The 17,347-nt window shown below is 36.9% G+C and overlaps 1 protein-coding gene across 6 annotated transcripts in view; it reads left to right on the top strand.

Annotated features, from left to right (window-relative positions):
- NCOA2 (nuclear receptor coactivator 2) overlaps positions 1 to 17,347 on the top strand; it is a 186,427-nt gene that overhangs the window by 94,198 nt on the left and 74,882 nt on the right. For all 6 annotated transcript variants that reach the window (XM_027697197.1, XM_027697603.1, XM_027697282.1 and 3 more), the window contains 2 exons: positions 15,215 to 15,316; positions 16,179 to 16,351. In XM_027697197.1, coding sequence (XP_027552998.1) covers positions 15,234 to 15,316; positions 16,179 to 16,351 — 256 coding nt within the window. In that variant the 5' untranslated portion in view covers positions 15,215 to 15,233. The remainder of the gene's footprint in view (positions 1 to 15,214; positions 15,317 to 16,178; positions 16,352 to 17,347) is intronic.

Raw genomic sequence — 17,347 nt, forward strand, 5'->3', positions numbered from 1 at the left:
TCCCGTTTTTAATAAAAAAACAGTGTGATGGATGGGGGATTTATCTACATCTTGATCTGAAGACACAGAAAAACTAGTAAGATCTGCCTTCAACTGCAAAGGCTGGAAGACGACAAGGTGTGTTTCTGAAGTGCCGTGACTTCATTGTTAATGCTTTCTTTTTGCATGTATGTGTGCTCCCGTGTGTGCACCATAGGTGTCTGGATGTTGGGGGTGTAGGGGGGCAGGGGGGATGTTGGTTTGGGGGATTGGGAGGAAGAGCTGATTTCTGTTTGATTAAGAGAGTTTAAAGATAATGTTTCTAAATAACAAATGCAAAGAAATAATGTGAATTTTATTCTCCATTTTCTGTTGTTTCCCCCCATTTTAATGGCTACAGGTGTACTTGTAGTTGCCTGTGACAGTTTTATGGATTTATGAGGCTAAATATATCTTAGTCAGTGCACAGGAAATATTTTTGTAAGCAAGTTTTCTGGCATTCAGAATAATACACAAACCCATCTGTATTTTCCCACTGTCAAGAGGAGGTGGAGCCTGAGAGTGTCTTTTTCATTGAAATAATTACTATTCAATATTCAGTAATTTCTATACACATGAAAAAGTACAGAGTACCGAGACATTTTTGGAATAAAGCTTTCTTTTTCTGACCAAGAGCTTGAGTAGGCAAAACACACTGAAACATTGGTAGCTCTTATATAACTTTCTCTATTCTCTAATCTTAATAATTTTCTTTACAAGTACATGATCCTGTAAACAGAATGACATTCAGTTAATCTTCAGACCTCATATTTATCTCATGGTTATGCATGCTGATGTCATTAAATATCTTGGCAGTATTTACCTTTCTTTTAACCTTGGGAGGACAGCATTTAATATTGCAGAATAATTAACTAATAATATCCCCTAAAAAAGGTTATAGGTAGTTACTCATAGTAAAGTGAATACAGTACGCTATCTCTCCTGCTTGGGAACTTATTGCAGGCTTGTTGACTTTACTTTCCTGTTGTACACAGCATTAAGCCCAGCATTGCTCTTTACCTCACAGCAATAACACTAATCCTGGACCACAAAAAAAAAAAAAAAGTTAAGTGTTTGGATTTCTAAAGGAGTGTTGATTATCACTTCTTTAGAATTTTGCCTTCAGAGTTAAGGGCAGGATTGAGGAGATGCATATAATCAGTCATTACTGCAGTGCACTAGCAGTTTGCTAAAAGTGTGTTTTCCTGGATTCATATTGAAATAGTAGTGGTGACTATCATGCTTAGAATCTGTTTAATAATTAACTAAATGCATACAGGAAATGCCTTAGTTTATTTTATTTAGGACTTTGAAAAACTCGTGCTACTTTGAGATAGGAGGGAGAAAGGAAAATATTATTGTTTTTCAAATTAATGTAGTTTGTGTTTGAAGAGACTTTATTTCATACTGTGAAGGCAAAGCCAGAAATGTAAACAAGTTAGCACTATTTATTTGCTTGTTCTCTTTTGTCTCGGTTTGATTATTTTAATTTCAGTATACCAACATTTTGGTACAGAGGCCTGGGGCAGGGGTGCTGTTGAGTAGAGCCTTGAGAGCCTGTCACGTTCACAGCACCAAATGTCGAAGCCACAAGAACAATGAAACTTCCTCTCTGCTTTTTGTGTTTTCTTCCTTTATTTCATTACAGAAGATCTAACAAGATACTGGGGGACAAGTAGTGCTTACTGAAATGCTGGCACCTATGTTTTGTAGAAAAATAGATTTTAGCTGCTTGTACAGTATTTTTGATTTGCCTGATGCCTTTTAGGACATATTAAGGGGGGAAATTGGAATAAAATCAACCTTTTGTTTAGACTGTGTTCTTCAGGTGACTCCATGTTCTCACAAAGCTCAAGTTGCGGTGTTCTCTTTCGTAAGCATTTTTTTTTTACATAAGTATGGTATCTAGCATATGTAAAACTTGAAGCACTATCTTTGACCAGATTAATTTTGTTTGCTCTCTTTTCAAAATTCTTTAGTCAATAAGCTTCTGTAGTCAACAAGGTTACACTGGTAATATTCAAAAGCTGTTGCTCTCTTTTTTTCCCCTTTTTTGTTGTCATCTCTGTAAGGGAAATTTCTGGTGCAAGAAAGGAGGGAAGGTGTCACTGCATTGCAAAATATACTGTATTGTAAGAAAAAAACCTGCATGGGAAAGTCTGAACTAGAGGTGTACTTTGAAATATTTCATTTCACTCCAGAGTTCTTAGAATGATATTTAATAATAAATATCATTAAGAAGTCAACTGGCTGATTAGATTTTAATTTATTTATTTAGTCTAGTAATGGAAAAGAATAAAAGTATGAAAACAACCTTGATTCTCAGAATCTATTTTAATAAGTGGAATAAATTTGTTAGCACATTACTATATAATAGCACCATAATTGTAATAAGAAAGCCGAGTTAAGGGCTGAGGACTGGGTCTACAAGCCAAGCTGTTAGAGCTGAGTAAATGAGAAGGGTGTTTGTAAGTTGATAATCACTATACCTCTGAGGAAATCCTGACGGAGTCATCTTACTGCCTACATTCCTCCTTAGCTTCTCTTACTGCTTACGTTCAGCTGTGGCAGGCCTAGAAGGATGCCTGAATTGGACTAAAAATTATTATTAGCAGGTAAAGCTTTAGTTCTCTGAAGTTGAGGTGTAAGATGCAAAAGCCTGTGTCTTTCAGAAGTGGGCTGTTCTCAGTACCTGAGTGCCTGGCTCATCCCTGCAGGTAGTTCTCCTGGCAGCTGAAGCTGGACAGTGAGGTTTTGGAAAGGGCTGACTGGGTTGCGAAGATACAGAGTAGAGTGTAAGGAACAGTGCAGGAATTTTATGAAAATCTAATTGAAGAATCAACTCAAATGATAATGCAAATGATAAATCCATTTAATTTGCAGTGTGTGTTGTACCTGACTCTTCTCTTTGCTGTTCCCATTTAATTTTCTCCTATCCCCACTGTCCTCAGACAAACTTCATCCGTATACTGTACTGCTCTGATTTTCCATTCCTGATAGCATAGGCTGTTGCGATTAAACAACCGTCTATCACATGATTCTCGTGAAGAAACTTCTGCTAAAACTTCATGGAATAAAAGTATTTCTGATCCTTTTCCTGAAGTTTTTCCAGCTGTTCAGTCTAAGTATTTTAAGTGTGTGTTATTTTTTATTTTGAGGCAGTGTATTGCAGGCTTCTGGTCAACTCAGTCTATGAATGTAGTTGGTGTTCCTCTCTTTAGTAATTATATTCCATTAAATCCAAAATTAAAAATACTTGGAATAGACACTAATTCTTTCTTAGCACTTGTGATTCTTCTTTACCATAAATGGTTTCATTATTAACAAAAAATTAATTTCAGTTTATTTTTACAAAAATAATAAAATGTCTCATGATGAACATTCAGATTTAATAGTAAAGTTGTCTTGTTTTCCTTGGGCTGTAGGATACAAGCATAGTTTTTTCAGGCCCTTGGGGTGATATATGTCTTACAAAAGAGACAAATAGCAGTTTGACATCTTTTTTTAGTAGACTAGGAGGAAAATCGAAGCTTCAGTGAAGTCAGTGATAAAATTCTGATTTATTTCAGTTGAGTCATAACATCACCTTAGAACTGCTCAATTTTTTTAGTCATTTCTACTGTGGGGAGCTTATAGGGAGCTGTATTAAAGCTTATAGGGTGTTGCCTGTAAGCGTTGTGGAGACCAAAGGTATAATGGATTTAAGAAGGAATTAGGCACCATTGCATATAGGGTCAGAGGGAGGAGGCACAGCAACCCTCGAGCTAAGCTTGTACCACTGCTTGTCAGAGGTAAAGCGAGGAGATATTGGGGGAAGGATCATTCTGCAGCTGCCTTGTACCTTTTTCCGAGACATCTGCTATTAGCTTCCATGATAGACTAGTCGCTAACTAAATATCTCTTTCATTTGACTCATATAGCCATCCCTGTGTAAGTTTTATTTGGTCACAGTCTGTATCTATATGTGTGTATGTGTGTGTGTATATATAAGATAGATATAGATATATATATGGGGGGGTGTACAAAGCTTGTTATTCCATGGCAGCTGACTAAGTAAAGCAACAGCATTTTTATGGGTTGTGTTTTCCTTTTAAATACCTTAAAATGGCAATTAAACTTTTATCTTCTTTTGTTATTGCTGATTGCAGTATTTTACTAAAGGAAATAAAATTAAGATGGACATAAAATTTGAAATCATTAATAATTGTTATCTTCACAGATCAGTTTTTAAACTCGTGGATATATTAAGAACATCAAGTTAATCATACTTCATGAGTGTTTGCAATACACTCATATGTAGCTCTGACATAATTTATTAGTTTAGGGTTTTTTGCTTAGTAACAATGTGTGTTGTTAGAACTCTCAATGGCTTTGCTCAGAGTTTATCATCCATCTAACATACATCTGTTTTAAGTATAAAATTGTAATTCTGCATGTTGGGAGGTGATACAAGTATAATCTTTCATGATATAGCTCTCAAAAAGCATGTTGCTCTTCCAACTTTAATAAGAAAAATGTAATAAAATTTTTTCTACTTCCCAACTCTTACACTGCTCCTCCAGGATAAATGAGTGATACTGGCATGCGTTCCTGTATCAGCAGGAAGCACTTGCTGAGGGGATCTACCTGTTCATACAAATACAGGATGGGAATAGAGGCCAAACTCTGTCTGGTCTCTCCCATAACACTCAGAACCATGTCTTGCCACTAGGCACCCTCTGGAACCAGGGCTGAGGCAAGCCACTGTAGGCTGAGGAGGATGTTGAGTTTTCCAGGGCAGATGCTCTAAATGCACTTCAGAGGCAGAGGGTGAGTAAGCTGTACTGAGCACCACACTCAACAGGATGATTTTGGTATACAATTTCAGAAAGTGGTGCAGCATTCCAAATCTGCTGAGGAAACCAGCCACATCCCTGACTGACAGAGTACATCAAAGTGAAGTCCAATTCACCTCAGCTGTTAAAGTTACTATGACCTAGGCCATTTGTGGAGCTGAGTACTAGCATTTGTTTAACTTGGATATAGGTATGTTTGACTTTAGACTGTTGTTAACTTGCAACCTTCTGGAACAAAGCAGCTTGAATTCTTGATTCTTAAATTGAAAGTTTGTAATTTTATACTGTTAAACGAAATGCAGTGTTATGAGAGCATCTCAGTAGTGTAGAAGGAAGTATGGAGTATGTATCTTGTACATATGTGTGCAGTGGATTATTTTTTTGCCATGATAGCAATATGAAGATGTGTAGAAATGTTATAGATGATGTTTAGGTATGTTTTCTGCAAATCAGTTTTAATTCAGTGCTTGGCGTTTGAAAGAATGGCCTGAAGTTTCAACATGCTTTCTACTAATGGGTGGCTGAGTAGAAAGTTAAAATAGACCATATTGGTGCCTCAGGTATGTGAAAATTGGAAACATGAGTTCAATTTTTGATTGGGCACCAGAGAAGATACGTAGAGTTGGACTTTCTGAAGTGCAGCAAAAATTTCAGTGAGTAGTATCGACTCTGGGACTGAAGGAACATTGTTTTGATGGCCAGGTTAGAGATATGAAATGTGGCATGCAACATAAGCATCTCTTGCTGAGGCTCCAGTGCAAGCTTGGGTTGCAAATCACATTGCACCTGAGCATGTAGACATGCTAAGTTGATCCTAGTGACCAGGAGGACCAACACCTCTCTAGCTGTATGAAGTCATTGAAACTCAGATTAATAAGTGATGGAGCTCAAGTTCAAATATGATAGGTTTAATATCTTTGTGTATGGGTCCTGTATACACCTGATGCGGAAACACACTGTTCTCTCTGGCTTGCCCTCCACTTTTTACTGATACAGAATGCAGTTTCCTGAGCTTTTTATTAATGGAACATGTTTTATCTGAAGTAAACAGACTGGTGTTTGACAGGCAGTTAGCTGGAGTGAAATTCCAATGTAGGCCTGCCCACACCACAGAGATGTGTAAATGCCTTTGTTTATGTGATCTGTCATATTTTTCTCATTGCTAAGATAGGCATCTTGAAAATCACACCAAACTGTATAAGCTTATTGGTATTGTAAATAAATATATACGTTTGTGTCAGTTATGAGATTAGAAAATGTTCCTGGATGTGAGTTTTTCCACAGTGCCTTATGCTTGTGAGAGGAGTTGTTCCATTCTTCCGCTCTTTAAAGTCTGGTTTTCCCCTTGCTTTTTGGTGATTTCTGGGGAAGCAAGTTGGTGTGGGAATTAAAGTTGACAAATACCAGTTTTGAAACTGAGATTAGCAGAGAGGACTCAGGGGTAGTTAGCATGCTTAACTCACTGTTTCAGAAGTACCATCAGCTGTTTAAATACGAAGCTTTCTATAATATTATCCTTTTCTGTGTTGTTAGATTTGCTTCATTTATCAGCTGTGCTATTCACAAAGTTTTATATTATATCACAGTAGATTTGAAATACTAGGCTTTGAAATCAGTCTCATAAGTTGTTAATAGTTGTGAACTATAAGAAAAAATATAGATTAAATAAACATCTTACATGGGAATTTGGATTCCTTTTCCAGTGAAAATGCTTTCAGGCTTCATATTTTTTGCAGCCATAGTTTAATACTTATTAAATACATCATAGAAAGCTAAATGGGTTTAGAATAAGGAGTTGAGGTTTTGTTTGGTTGGTTGGTTTTGTTTTTTTAAGCTTAGTTACCCACCTAATGCAAACAAAAGGATGTAAGAATGACTGGCATTATACAAATATATATATATATATATATATATATTCCAGCATTGTATTTTTGTTTTTATCTGGTGTTTTAAGGAAAGCTTTAGTGGTATTAGGCTGCATTTCTTTTGTCCTTGAATATTAAGAATCACAAACAGTTGTTGATAACTAGGGAGATAGAATCCCAGACGTGAAATTGCAATACAGAGTCATGAAGTTTAGGTGCAAACAGACCTTTTCCTCTTTAAAAGCAGAAATTAAGCAAACAGGTTATTTGTTATGGGGGGAAGGTACTTTCTTCTTCTGATATTTTTTTTGCTGTTGTTTTATTAAAGCCTGGTTTTGCTATTCCTGGGCATATTAGAGGTGCTGACGTAACCTAATCCGTAAGCAGCTGAGTGAGTGGCTCTGTTAAGAGCCTTAGCCTATGGGAATACAGAAGGTAGGAGCCATCTTACAGTTCTGGGGTCACTCTGGAGGGGTTTTGGCAGTCTCAAGCAGAACTGGGGGTTTCTCAAAGCTGTGGGTTTGAGTAGCTGAGAAAACGTCTTTCTCCTTCAAGATGTGGATGGATTTTACAGGAAGTCATATAAAATACCAGTCTGTAACACTGAACATGAATGTTAGCCATTTATTTGACTGTTACAGCATGTGTTAAAGAGCTGCTGCTGCCCATTTGCAGCCTAATGTGTTTATTAGACGATCTTCCCAGTGGCATCTTGAAGTGTCTGTCAGGTAAAAAATTCATGAGCATTATTGGCTTTCAGGTTGCAAATGGAATATGTCATCTTCTTACTGTCTAATACACCACTCTAAAGCCATTACACAGGAGTAAGGGAAAAGACTGAGGAAGGAGCCTTCAGCTTAAACATTTGTTTATAGTCTGTTACGGCATTTTGTAGATTGAGCAAAAATGTGAGTAGTAGGTGTTGGAGCCAGTTTTCAGTTCTTCGATACATGTGCTCAGTGGCATTTGCAAGTAAATTATGTTCCTTTTCTTAGTTCTAGTTTGTAGAGTTGAAGAATAAAATAAAGTTTAGTAAATATTACTGTAAATTTTGGTTTAATGCTGCCTGTAATAGGCTCTTTCAAGTAAAATTGTATTGTCTAAGTAAGAAGTGCTATTTTCAGATAAAAAAGGCTACAGATGTGTGTCAGATTTTAGTACAAGTCCTTTAAAGGTGGCTAGAGTTTTTCATCTTGCTGCTACCACCTTCTTTGTAGAAACTCTGTTTTCTCTTTTTGCTTTATACTCTGTGACTGTTAGGGTGGTAAAGATTTTGGGCAGTTTCATCTGTAGTAAAAGTGGTAGTGCTGTTTCAAGAAAAAAGCATACCCTTAACTAAATTAGTTTATGTTTTTAATATCAGATTATCATCACCAACCAAGATTTTTCTTTCTCGCGTTGCTTTGTTTAGAGTATATCCCAATTCCAGGTGTTTGGTGATGGACCCGTACAGTAAGTTGGTTGTAGAACATGTGGCTTGCATATACCAGGAATTCAGGAGGATTTATTTATCAGAGTTAATTTATCATTAACTTTTTTCTGTCAAACTTTTTAGCAGTGGATCTCTTGCTTAAATTTAATTTTACCAGATAATGCAGTCTTTTTTTCCCCTGCTCCTTCTATTTCTTGTGATTTTCACCTCTTATTTCTTTATTCATTTCCAAACGTTTATTCATGTCTCTCTGGATTTGTCAAAATACCTGTGCAAGAGCAAGTTTGTGTGCAAAATGGCTGAGCTTTTCCAAGCACAGTGTGGTGTGGGGCAGGCGGGCTCAGCTCACTGATTGGGATTCTGACAGGTGCTACAATGAAATGTGCCGGGAGTTAAAGCAACCCTTCCTCTGATCTAGTATCTTATTCCGCCTCTGACAGCAATTTCCTTTGGAGGCCTGGGAAAGTGGCTGGCAAGTATCGCCTTCTTCAAAAGAGTTGAAGATTGCAGTATGTGCCAATATTAAATATTTTCTGATTCTGAAATGGAGCCAGTGAAAAAAGAATTCATAAGCAGGAAAAAATGTGAAGAATCAGAATTTGCGTGTGACTTCCAACTTTCCTCTGGCTTCTACCAGAATTAATGCTATGTGGAGTACATTTGTACTTCTGAAACTGAGACAAGAAAGCTTTTTAGTCATGACAACTTCACAGGAAAAAAGGGGTAACTATAATAGCTGTATGTTTGAGTAAACAATTAACCACAGAAGTATGAGCTGTTTTTATTTTTTAAATGAGAGAGGGAAAATTTTTGCTGAACTTTTCACTGACTGGTAGTATTTTTGGTCAGTAAATAGTATTTTTTGTGTTTGTTACTCAATAAAACACTTTAATAAACTGTTTCTGTATGTATCAGCTGTATATACACTGCTTGTGTGTGTTGATGGGATGGAAGCGTGGCAGTATAGTACTGTTACCTGATTGTCCACTATATGGTACTTTACCTTTTGTTTGCTACTTTTCAGGTTGAAATAGCAGCTTTGAAGGTGTAATCCTCATTTATTCTTTAACTGCATTTGTTAGGCTTATAATAAATCTGACAGTTTAAAAGGCCTTGTTTGGAAGATGGCCTGCTCTGATAAGAGATAAAATGCACATTATCTTCTTCTACACTGACTCTGGATGATTAGCTCAATTCACTGATGCTGAGAATCAGTGTTGGAAGGCTTACTCTGCATGCCATGTTCCTTCATGGCGCTGAGGAGTAGAAGAGATGTTACAAATTCACACAATTTGTGTGTGATATTTGTGCTGAATATTTTCTTGTCTCCCACTTCAGGGGCCTCTCTTTTTCTTTCCCTTTGAAAGACGAATGTTTACTATTGCTTTATAATTAGGTTAAGTCGCTCTGTGTACTTCAACTTTGAGCAGTTGCTGGTGGAGGATGTAAAGGAGGATGTTCCGTCACAAGAGCAGAGACTATTGTTTTATTACTGATAACAAAAAAAAAAGAATTTAAGCATATTTCAGGCTCTGTTTCAATCTCCCAGCATCTGGTAAAAACCAGTTAGGTGTCAATGAATGTAGTTACTAACGTATACTATCCTAGAGTTTTTAAATTTAATTTTTCAGTGGTTTTGATTTACATTTAACAGTTGGAATAATGAGGCAGTGATTTTGTCTACAAGTATTTTGAATGCTTAGGCCTATGGTAGTGAAATGGAGAGAGAAGGAAAATACACCTCTGGTCCTAAATGTAAAGAGAAAGAAAGTATTAATTTACCTGAGATGTCCTGTTGGAATGGGTCATCTGTTGGAGACTAAAATTAGTTCTTTAGGTATTTTTAGTAATAATAATTCGGCTTCTCTGATTATCTCCTTCCTTGTAGGAAAATGCTGCAGTGAGTGTATTTATCTTTCCATTGCTCTGTTGCTCATTCATGTCCAGTGGAATTGAAGCTTGAGTAGCATCTGAGTCAGCATTAGAAGTTCAGCTCTTAGTTATTGTTGCAGTTTTATTAGTTTGTTTGGGGTTTTGGTTTGGTTTTTGGGGTTTTGTTTGGGGTTTTTTTGGGGGGGGCAGGGGAGAAGCGTGTTTGGTTTTTTTGGTTTAAGAGAAATAGAGAAAAACTTAATATATATTGAGAAGAAAAATCTGCTACCACTGAAGACAAAATACTAATTCTACAGTGGGACATTATGTTTGTATTTTGGAGTGCAGTACAGCTCTCAAACAACTTACACAATGAAAAAGGGGGTGCCTGGTCTTCCATGATAGTTCATTCTGCAAGACATGCATTCAAATTCAACTTTGTAAGACATTTTCTTTCAAAATAAAATTGATTTAGTTCAGTATCTGACATATCATGATACTATTTTTTTTGTTATCAAACATTTTTCCTCTCTCTCCTCAAAAACAGTGATACTGCTCGTTTTGTTTTTACTAATTCCCAATTTGGTTAATCCTTTTTTTTTTGTACCATGCTAAACAACCCTTACTTATATTTTTTGATTTTTGTATCAGAAGACATATGATAGAGCTGATATAACGCTTCCATTTCTTCTAAAGCATTAAATGGATTGAAATGTTCCATTTCTTTATCTTTCTTCTTTCTGAAAATTCCCGCAGAGATGTATAAAAAGATCAGAGGAGCAGGATGAATACTGCTTTCTAATCTAAGGTAGTTCCCTTAAGGGGAAGTTTACTGGAGTAAAACTTTGAGTCTCTGACTTGTCATTCTACTTGCAGTGGCTTTAGTTTTGATTTGTAATCTTTCTTGGAAAAATTCAGACTTCAAATTTGGGAGTTTCATTTTTTACTCTGAGAAATTATCTGAGTGGTTCAGGAACTTAAGAATATTTAGAACAACTTTAAAAGTTGCTAAATTATCCTTTTAAAATATTGATATGTTATGAATTTTTGTGCATTAGAAAACTGTAATAACCAAGAAATTTTGATACAGATAAATTATTGGGTACGGAGGGAGTTAAGGCAGAACCTAAAAAGCATTATATGCAGTTTAGCTGCTCCTGTCCTGCAGATGTTTATTTCTCTGCCTAAAATTCATCTATTAGTTCAATCAAAATCCATGAGATTTTTCACTTGTTGGTTGGAAGTTTCCTAGGGTTCCTTGGTACTGTATGTGCCCAGAAGTACTTTCTTCTGAAAAACTTGGGTTTAGTTCCTTGCTTGCACCACATTAAATTTGTAGAGGTACCTAAACCATCTAGAGATCGTCATCTAGCAATATGCATAGCTCTTCAATGTGAATTACCTCATGGAAAAAAATCAGCTGCTTTTTTTTTAAAAGACATGAGGAAGCTGGGAGAGTGCTCACCTCTTTGACTTGACGTTAGAGTCGTTGATGAGAGAGGCTACACTTCTCAGCCTGAGCGGTTCAAACCTCAATCCCTGTATTTTAAGACAGTGTTTGAACTACTTACTTGTGAGTTTAGTGGTATGGACTACACATCTGAATATTCCCACACTGCAACCTTACCCTCTTTGCTTCATAAACATCCAGTTTTGGCAGGCAGATAGCCTACCACACACACAGGAGGCTGTCCTGTGTGGTGATAAATACAGGTTTGAAAGCCCTCTGTGAAGAGGGAACTGTATCTCCATCACCCAGTTTCTGGCTGCTTTAATTGATAGATAGTATTGCTGAATAGTCTATCCACAACTTCTAAAAGTTGATTCCTCCTCATTTTTCCTGACTTGGGAGTGGATTTCAGTTTCTGAATCCCAAGAGAATAGCAGAACTTTAACTATCCTGGTCAGCCCCTAAATTCCTAGGGAGACAGTTTGGAGGCACATCCTTTTGATTTTAGTACCTTGTACTAGATACAGAAAAGTGACTCATTGTAGCCTCTGATATTTTGTAGATTGCTTTAATATCGTCTGTCTAGCTCTCCACTTTCCAAGACGCCTAACTCTGGATTTCGCATTCTGCTCTGGAGCACAGGCACCAACAGCACAGAACTGCACAGCCTATATAGGTCTTTGAAGTACAGAACATGATTTTTAATTAAGACATAAGGGAGAATAGAGAGCAAACATGTTAGTAGGTGGTAGATTTCCAGAAATAAATCATAATGAGTGAAAGAGAAATGGGTAACTCATTCTAAGAACAAACTGATAATGCTGCTGAGACAAAGATGTAATGGCCTGTTTAGTGCAAACAAAATAAAATAAATACATAAATTATTTGTTTAGAACCACTTACTGTGTTTAATAAGGACAGAAGAAGGTGCTAGTTTCATAAGTATGATACCGCTTTGGTTCCCTTCAATACAAAAAGGATGAAGTTTGGAGTTTATGGTGGGAAATGAGTTTTAATGTGTCCTCCAAAGGCTGATAATGTAGGCCTAGTGGAATTCCTACAGGATAGCATCTAGTGTGAATGCAAGAAGAATTGAGCTATGCATTGGTAGAGCTACTGGTTAAACTTTGGTTTCTGCAAAAATACAACTTCCCTCTGAAGTAAGCCTGACAGAGTAGGTGGGAAAGCTGTCAGTAACTGTTACTATATGCTTTCTTGGGGAGGAAGGGGAATTGGAGGGGGATGTCCACTCTAAATGTTTGCCTTTGTACTACTTGGAGGGTAAGAGGGGTGAGATGACGTCAATTGAATGTTTGACAGGCTTTCATTAATTGTTGTGCTTGCTTTTCTCAAGAAAAGTAGTTAGCTGATCTACATTTCTCAGGTATTACTTGGGAAGCATAAGAATGAAGGGATTTCACAGCCTAATTGTTCTTCTGAACTTTAGATCACCATCTGAGTTTGGCTCGGAGATCAGATCTGGGAATATAGAGCTTTCATCATGCTCATGACTTTTTCTCGCTCTGGTCAGTGAGAAGTTTACTCATTGGAATAGAGCCCCGGGGACCGTTCCAGCTCTCCTTGGACAGAGACGTGGAAATGCGGTCTCTTCACAGCTTCTCTTTAATTATTGTCACAGTTTCCTTCAATAACATCTTGCTTCTTCCTTGAAGCTCTGCTTGTGATACTTATGAAATTGCATATTTTCAAGAAAGTGCTTAGCTCCTAGTAGATGAATGTGTATTTCTACCCCTATACTTGGATAAATTAGGATGTGAATGTCTGCTGGGGATAGAAATCCTTGAAAATATGTAGTTCTTAAGGAACAGCCAGTGTCACAGACCACACTGGAGACTGTGGTAGAGGTTTCATGCTCTGCAGTACCGTTGGCGTTGGTGTGGCTCTGTGAATGCCCTGATGAAGTCACTGAGAGTTCTCCAGCAAGTTCAGAATGATGGAGGTTGTGATGGTACATCTTCCCTTTGAGAGTTCAGCTCTGCTCCACCACAGAACTAGGGCCTTCTTACAGTGGGTTCTTCTCAAAATGATGGCAGCATGTATGTACATGTAGGTATACGTATGCTTGTATAGACTCAATAGAGAAAAAGATAATCCAGATACTTTTTAAATAGAATCTTATACCATCCATGTCAAAGACCATCTGGAAGCTATATGTTTTAGGCATCGTACAGTCTTTTTCACAGAACTTGACCAGTATCTAGAAAAAGGAAAACTACTCCACTTTCTTCTCAAACTGGTTTAAAAAGTATTTTCAGCACAAATAAATGATTTTTAATTTTTATTTTTAATTTAGGAAAAAGTTAGGTGGTGATCACTCCTGAATCTGAGATGGCTCCAAATCTTCATTTCCTTGCTCAGGTTTCAAAGAGTAGCATTTCTCAGCATCCCTGCAGAACTGCTTGGGCCTTAATGTCTGGGCTGTTTCTGCCGATATCTGCAATATTTTCACTCAGTCAGTTCGCTGGGAAAACTAAGATTTCCAGTGTGACCACCTGATTAGCAACACATAAACTGTCGGTTAGATTTTAAAAAATGTCAAAAAGAAAAAAAGAAGGGGACTGCATCTTTAATCCCCAACACTTCCCTCATTAAGTTCAGTGGACGGCTGACCAGGCCAGCAGAGGGGAGGGACCTGGTAGGACAGAAATGAAGGTCTTGAAGCAGGTGGTGAACTCCCTTGTTTTGATATCTGATTTCCACTTTATGCCAGTGTGAAGTGGTCATAGAATTACAGGCTCCAGCTCATATTTTAGCATGGTATGAATCACCTCCTGGGTACACTCACCTCCTTCGTGACCCTCATGTTTATTTTTCTGATAATACTGAACCACACAGGAGCTCTCTGAAGTGTCTGGCAACATCTCTCTGCCATCATCCTTTCAAAACTGGCAGCAACTAGGCAGATGGTGAGCTGGGACTGCCCTTTCTTGCATGAGCTTTTTGATTGTTTACATCATCTCCCTTGTCCTTTATAATGGTGTTTTCTGCCTCCAGAATGTTGGTACTTATTGAGGAGTGTGTAACCTGAAGTAGGTGAGTTTCATGTGCTTCTATACTGCATAGGGCAACAGACAGCCAGGAGAAGGGCAGGACTTCCACAGGCTGTTTATTGCACAAATTACTGTTTTAATACATGATAGCCTCACAAGTTATTCTCCATATGAGGTAGATTATATGTACAAAATATTTATCAGTTCCTCAGTGGTTTCTAGTGTTGACAGATGTTCTGTTTCTCCAATTTTGTACATGTACATGTGCAAGCATTATCTTCTGGTTTTTAACTAAAACTGCTTGTGATACGTTTTTATGTAGCTGGGACGCGTTTTATTTCATGTATTTCAATTCTGTTGTGTTGTTCTTGTTGTGTGGCACTATGGCTTTTCCTTTGTCTTTCCTCATTCAACCTTGCAAATTTGCCATGAAAATTCAGCAGTCCAGGCACAAAATGTACTTATCTGTTCTTACACAACTGGTAACAATCAAAGAGATGATGACGCTTTGCTTACCCATCACAAATTTTCTTCCAAGGGACTTTTATGTAGCATTTCGTGGAGTCATAAACACAGTGTTTTTGTTGGTACCTTTCAAACAAACTCTATTTCGAATGATAGATTTGCCAAGTAAAATCTGAGTTGATCATGGAATGAGAATCTTGGAAATATGAACAGAGAACTCAAGACTTTTTCCACCATAACCCTTTCTTGCTCTTTCTTCCTTTTAGTTGCTGATATGTGTTCAAGATGAGTGGGATGGGAGAAAATACCTCTGACCCATCCAGACCAGAGTCAAGAAAGCGCAAGGATCCCGATCAGCTTGGACCCAGGTTAGACCATTTACTTCTGAAGATGCTGAGCGAGAAAGAGTTCAAAAAATGTTAGATTTGCATATATTTTTCAGTTAGAAAATGATGAACAACATTTTTGCGAAGAGAAGTCAGTGCCAAACTACTTCTGGGATGGGGGCTATTCTCTCTTAGTATTATTTGTTTGTTTATTTTGAATCCAGTGTCATGCCAAAATGCAAAAATTTTGTGACAATTTAGGAGATATGTAAAAATCTTTTTTGGCTAGTCAGTTCAAGGAGTCTTCAGTCACTCATATTGGCAATCTGAGATATATTTTTTTTTTTTTACTACCTCTCTTGTACATTATAATCAGGACTTGAAAAATATTCAGTTTTACAGAAGTTGTATTGCTAACACGAAAAATTTTAAAGAATAACCACATCATCTTTTCTTATGACTGTTATAAATTCACTAGGAGGTAGGTAGTATGGTTTTCCTTGGTTTAACTTTTTAAGCTGTTTTATTTTTTCATACACCATCACTATACGATACTCCTTGGATTCTCAGTACCATGGGGGGAATACTTGTAAGTGTTCAAATCCACCTTACACCTCCCAGTTAATCTCGTGTTTTGAATTTCAAATCCCAAGTCTCTTTTGAAACAAAAACATGACTGCTGGGAAAAAATACGTAATGTCTTTTCTAGTGTTCCTTTCCTTGTTCCAGAGGAAACCTTTTCTGCTTGAGAAAAACTTGTAAGTTATATTTTTGTAGTGAGAGGGGGCAGTTTTGTCTCTGATTTTGTTAAACTACTGTCAAACCTTTTGAAATCATCTTTGAGCTGGCCAGAAGGCAGGCAAACTGACATTAAAGACAAGATTTTTGTAAACTCCTCTTTCAGCCCTAAAAGAAGCACTGAGAAACGCAATCGTGAGCAAGAGAATAAATATATAGAAGAACTTGCAGAGCTGATTTTTGCAAATTTTAATGATATTGACAACTTTCACTTTAAACCTGACAAATGTGCAATCTTGAAAGAAACTGTGAAGCAAATTCGTCAAATAAAAGAACAAGGTAAGAAGACTAATTAATTGACTTGGAATATTTTGTGTTGATTATGATTTTATTTTTGGCAAACTTGATAGTCAATTCAGCTTTTCTTTAACAAATTCCCATGTTTTTCATTGATCAGTAATGAAAAATGCTGTAATGTCACGTGAACGGAATGTGTTAAGTGTCATATTCATTATTTTAAAAATAAGCTTCACCGAAAATTGCTTAGAAAGAGAGAAAATCAACCAGTCTGATATGTGTATCTAATGGAATTGAAATAACTTGTGCTTTCACAAAAGTTAAACTAGCAGATGGCTTTGGGGAAAAAAAAGACTACTTACATACTCAAACATGCATGATGAATCCATGCAGAAGAGGAATAATCCAGGAAAGTGGGGTATGTAAATATTCTGCATACCCCTTTTTGCTTTCTTTTGTTGGTATGAATAGATATTGTGGAAATTATCTACGTCCTTTAAATGATGACATCATATCCTTGACTACAATAGATTTGAAACTATTCTAATCTCTAGATAGGGTGCTGTTATAAATGTAAACCAGGGAACGTGACAGTTTTCTTCCTGTTCTTTGTCTAGAAGATTAGTTTTGTATTTCTTTTCTTTTGATATATTTCCTATTCAAAGAGAAAACCCAAATCTTCTAGAAGCTTTAAATTTTTGGAAGTGGGTTTTGTGGCACAGGTCTGTCTGGGCAGGCATGAACAGCACTGCAGGTGTTTGGGGCAGATTCAAATTCTTAAAGTGGGTGCACATCACTTTTCTTTTAATGTAGAAGATCTCTTTGTGAACTGTGTTTAGAGTGATTCCTTTGGTTTTCAAACATGTTATACATCTTTCAGTTTTTCAGTATTCTGTGATTTCTGTGGTAAAATATTGCTTCCTTTTCCATGCTGTATGTATGAAGTTATAAAGTGGAGATTACATGTTGCATACATATTCATTTCTAAAACAAGTATATAAGTAGATCTCCAGTTTCAGACATTAGTCTATTCAAAGC

The sequence above is a fragment of the Neopelma chrysocephalum genome, unplaced genomic scaffold (assembly GCF_003984885.1).
Source record: "Neopelma chrysocephalum unplaced genomic scaffold, ASM398488v2 Primary Assembly neopelma1_22, whole genome shotgun sequence".
NCBI classification, from domain to species: domain Eukaryota; kingdom Metazoa; phylum Chordata; class Aves; order Passeriformes; family Pipridae; genus Neopelma; species Neopelma chrysocephalum.